The 5,103-nt window shown below is 43.1% G+C and overlaps 1 protein-coding gene across 1 annotated transcript in view; it reads right to left on the minus strand.

Moving 5' to 3' along the window:
- Positions 1 to 4,663, minus strand: part of SCYL3 (SCY1-like, kinase-like 3) — a 23,906-nt gene extending 19,243 nt beyond the window's left edge. The window contains exons 1-2 of the mRNA XM_006766840.2: positions 4,383 to 4,663; positions 2,195 to 2,380 (exon numbers count right to left, since the gene is read on the minus strand). Coding sequence (XP_006766903.1) covers positions 2,195 to 2,380; positions 4,383 to 4,547 — 351 coding nt within the window. The 5' untranslated portion in view covers positions 4,548 to 4,663. The remainder of the gene's footprint in view (positions 1 to 2,194; positions 2,381 to 4,382) is intronic.
- Between the last annotated feature and the right edge of the window lie 440 nt (positions 4,664 to 5,103).

A 5,103-nucleotide genomic window follows, 5' to 3' on the forward strand; every position in this document is an offset into this window, starting at 1 on the left:
CTCTTTTTAATTTTTGAGGAAGCTCCATACTGTTTTTCATAGTGGCTGCACCAACCTGCATTCTCACCAGCAGTGAACTAGTGTTCCCTTTTTTCCACATCCCGCCAGCATTTGTTGTTAATTTTTTTATGATAGCCATTCTGATAGGTGTGCGATCGTACCACACTATCATTTTGATTTGCATCTCTCATATGATTAGTGACTTTGAGCATGTTTTCATGTCTTTTGGCCTTCCGTATGTCTTCTTTCGAAAAGTATCTGTTTAGGTCTGTTGCCCATTTTTTTGATTGGACTGTTTATCTTCCTTTTGCTAAGTTGTATGAGTGCCCTATACAACTTATAGAAGGGTTTGGAGATTAAACCCTTATCAGTGATAACATTGGCAAATATGTTCTCCCATGCAGTGGGCTTTCTTGTTGTTTTGCAGGTTTCTTTTGCTGTGCAGAAGCTTTTTATTTTGATGTAGTCCCATTTGTTTATTTCCTCTTTAGTTTCCATTGCCCTATAGCTGTATCAATAAAGATATTGCTACAACAAATGTCTATTTTGCTGTCTATGGCTTCTTCTAGGATTTTCATGATTTCTTGTCTTAGATTAATGTCTTCCATTTGTTTATGTCTTCTGCTCTTTTTTCAGCATCCTATAATTTTCTGAGTACAGGTCCTTTCCCTTTTTGGTTAAACTTATTCCTAGGTATCTTAGGTTTTTTTTTTGCAATGGTAAACAGGATTGTTTTTTTAGTTTCTCCTTCTGTGAGTTCATTATTGGTATATAAAAAGCCATAGATTTCTGGGTATTAATTTTGAATCCTGCTACATTGCCGTATTCATTTATTATTTCTAGTAGTTTTTTGATGAAGTCCTTAGGATTTTCTATGTACAATATCATATCATCTGTAAATGACAATTTTACTTCTTCTTTTCCAATTTGGATGCCTTTTATTTCTTCTTCTTGTCTGATCACTATGGCTAGCACCTCCAGTACTATGTTGAACACAAGTGGTGAAAGTGGACATCCCTGTCTTGTTCCTGTTCTTAGGGGAAATAGTTTTAATTTTTGCCCATTGAGTATGATGTTGGCTGTAGGTTTGTCATATAAGGCTTTTATTATGTTGAGATATGGTCTCTCTATTCCCACTTGGAAGTGTGCCTTCCTCTTGAATTTTTTGAAATAGTCTGCGAAGGACACGTTTTATTTCTTCTTTGAATGTGCGAAGGACAGTTTTATTTCTTCTTTGAATGTTTGATAAAACTCTGCTGTGAAGCTGTCTGGTCCAGGGCTTTTGTTTGTTGGAAGTTTTTTTTTATTACTGCTTCAATTTCCTCCATAGATATGAGCCTATTTAGATATTTTTATTTCTCCTGGTTGAGTTTTGGAAGGTTGTATTTTTCTAGGAATAAGGTCACATTTCTTCTAGGTTGACCAGATTGTTGGGATAGAACTGCTCATAGTATTTTTTTATGATTCTTAGTATTTCTGTGGGTTCAGCTGTTACTTCACCTCTTTCATTTCTGATTTTATTTGGGTCCTCTCTTTGTTTCTTGGTGATCCTGGCTAGAGGTTCATCAATCTTGTTTATCCTTTCAAAGAACAAGCTCTTGGTTTCATTGACCTTTTGTATTGTTCTTTTGGTCTCTATGTTGTTTATTTCCACTCTTACCTTTATTATTTCCTTCCTTCTGCTCACTCTGGGCTTTTCTTGATGCTCTATTTATTACCATTTTTTTTCCGTTTTTTGAGGTAGGCCTGTAGAGCTATGAACTTACCTCTCAGGACTGTTTTCACTGTGTCCCATAGATTTTGGATTGTTGTGTTTTCAGGATGTTTTTAATTTCTTCTTTGATCTCTTTGGTAATCCAATCGTTGTTTAATAGCATGCTATTCAGCCTCCAAATGTTTGAGAAATTATCATTTCTTTTCAAAATTGAAAATGGAATAAAACTGCTGAAAATGAAGAGGAACTTTGGTCCACAGGCCTGATGTTAAACTTTTGTTTTGATTTTATTAACAAGCAACAGCTGCAGCCTTATTCATCTAAGTCTGTAGATAAAGACTTACCCAGAATTGGGGGAGACTAGTAAACTGAAATAGTCTGTCACTAACTGCCCAATTCCATGCAACAGGAACTTATGACTTCTATGTGCAGCATAATTTACCGTTCACCCCCCACCCCTGTTGTGTTCAGGCCACTCACTCTGTCGTGAAGGAAGATCAGAGCCAGTAGGATGTCGTAGATCCCGGCACAGACCTCAGGGGAGGACAGTGTTTCTAAGGCCACTTCCAGAGGCTGCACCCGCTCAGTGACCAGATGAATACCATCTGCCTCCACCGTGCAAGATAAGAATCTCAGCAAGCAGGGGTGCCGGAGTGTCTTCAGGTGCTTTAAAAGTACAAACAGAAGAGTCTGAGGTTAACGACTCAAACCCACATTCATACAGGACACAGGAAAGTTAAGAGATGGAGACTTGCATTAAAGCTCCTTTTCAGCTCCCTCCCTCCCCCCATATGTCAAATAAGGCAAAGGAGAATCTCGGACTTGCTGTGACTTTATCGACTTTACCAAGATTTAAATAACACTTCAGGGACGTCTAGTGCTATTGTGCAGTGTGAGCCCGACAGCCCAGACCTCCTGAGAATTACTGCTCTGAACTGGAAAGTGCCCAAAGCAACCACCTGACGCTGACAAGTAAAGGGAAGCATGCAGACTAGAGGGAGTCAACTCTGGGAAGAAGACCCAAGGGGTGAGTTTCCTTCACTTTTGCCTCCAAAGAAAATTCTTCATTTTGCTTTTCTGTCTTAGGGTCTAATTATTTTCTGTTGGTTTTATGCACCATCTTTTATTCTTCTCGGGCTCAAGGCAGAACAGTATGCCAGAGGAATGCTACTTGGTTCAGTGCTGGCCTAGAAACACAGTTGATAAATGTTCACCTGGTTAATAAGTGAAAAAATAAATTTCATTTTCGTTTCTGTTTATTTTGAACCCTGCATGCCCACCAAAATTCTAGGTCCAAAGTGGCTCCTTGTTTTTTTACCGAAGGAAGAAAACACTCATTGCCTGATCCTGAGCAAGAGCCCTGTTTGGGGCACCCCTGGCACAATTCTGCATACATTTTGCACACAGATTCATGGGAAAGGCTCACAGTTAGCACTCAAAGAGGAACATTTCTTAATTCTAGCGTCTGCTCCAGAGAACCGAGGGAGCACAAGGTGCCCTTGCTGAATGTGACTCGGACAGGCTCCTAACGGGCACCAACTGGAGAGAGAAACAGTGCTGGTCCTGGGGAGGAAGGTGCCTGTGACTAATGACAGTGCCTTGAAAGCACTGGTCCCGAAGTTCCTGACACCTGGCCCACCACCTGCTGTCCCGGTGCTGGGCTCTGAGTAAGGAAGGACCTCACTGCCCAGCAGGGGCAGGACTAGTGACTGGTCAGGATGCATCCTTACCCAGGATGAGTGAGATCCAGCCTTGACGAGAAACTGGGCCCATGTTTCAGGAATAAGTTATGACTCAGGTATACAGAGAATTAACTCAAGCCTTTGGGCTTAACTTTTTATTACCCTTCTACCTCGGACTTACTTCACTTTAAATTACACAGAGCAGTAGTTCTTAACTATAGTGTGAGTTCACTTGCCGGTTTTAGACAGGGAGAAAGCCATCATTTCATCCTATTAAAGAAATATAACACCATAAACGAGAGAGCATGAAATTTCAGGGAGAAATATTCTTCCTAAGATGCAAATCTGAGACAGGATGATGAGCATTGTCTTTAAAATGCCCGCTGCATTGCGATACCTCAGGAAAAGAGGAAATAGCAGTCCCTAAACCATTACTTCCAGGCCCGCGGTCACTGCACTACTGAAAGCTGTCAATACTTAGAGCACCTGAGCTGAGCTGGGTGAACTCTCCACCTTACACCGTGAAGAGCTCATGACGTCACCGCCCAACCTTCTCGCTACAAAGTACAATCTGATATGGGACGCCACCACACTGAGCTTCTGGAACTTCTGACTATCGCTGTGGTCCTTGACCATGTTATGCAGGTTGGGGACAGTCCCATGAAGTAAGGACAGCTACGTTTTTAAAGGCCATGAATATGACCCAACTCCCTTGGCCTTTATTCATTTTATATTTTTCATAGAAAAAGTACTAACTATTGCCCGGCTGGTGTGGCTCAGTGGTTGAGCATTGACCCAGGAACCAAGAGATTGCTGGTTCCATCCTGATTAGGGCATATGCCTGGGTTGCGGGCTGGATCCCCAGTGGGGGCAGTACAGGAGGCAGCCAATTGATGACCTCCTCTCACATCAATGGTTTCATCTATGCCTCTCCCTTCCTCTCTCTCTAAAAGAAGTACTAACTATTAAGAGACCACACTGCGTACCTTGGCAGCCTTGTTGACTTTGTCTTCGTTTTCTCTCTTGTACACAAACACCGACGCGACTCTGCCATCCTGCAGCTCAGCGGGGAACACGGCTAGTCCTGAGGGCAGTGTGACTGGGGGCCCCTTCAGTGCACAGCTCTTCAGAGCGCTGCTCTCCGCTCCCATCCCTGGGGCGGGGGGCCGCGTGCAGCCCCTCCCCAAAGCCACGGACCTGAAAGGAAACAGAGAACGGTCAAACCTCAAGTCTCTGCAACATGAGCCAAGGATCCAGGCGCAGCCTTGCCAACCTGCCAGTCTCTACAATAACTGAGGCCACCTGACGGTGAAAAGGTGAAGGCTTGGCACGGTCCCAGCGATGCTGCCAGTGACCAGCTGACAGCTCTAAAAAGTGCATCTGAACTGAACAGTTCGTGAAGCAACTGCCGCCAACCCCCAGCACGCACACCTGACATTCAGGGTGGGTGATGGGCAACCAAACACAGACTAGGGTCACTCCCGTCCCTAACCCACTCCACACCCGCCTCACAGGGGAAAGGGTTGCAAAACTGTAGTAATAAAACTTCTCTATATCTAAAATAACTTGCAATTATAAAGAAAACAATACAAACTGGAGACTATTTCTAACAGTGATGAAAACACGTTAACAAATGGGGAGCTCATTTAGACCAAGTAGAACCCCAGGGGAGAACTGGGACAGGAAACAGACAGGGCACTGAATACA

This window comes from Myotis davidii, unplaced genomic scaffold (assembly GCF_000327345.1).
Source record: "Myotis davidii unplaced genomic scaffold, ASM32734v1 scaffold2782, whole genome shotgun sequence".
NCBI classification, from domain to species: Eukaryota; Metazoa; Chordata; class Mammalia; order Chiroptera; family Vespertilionidae; genus Myotis; species Myotis davidii.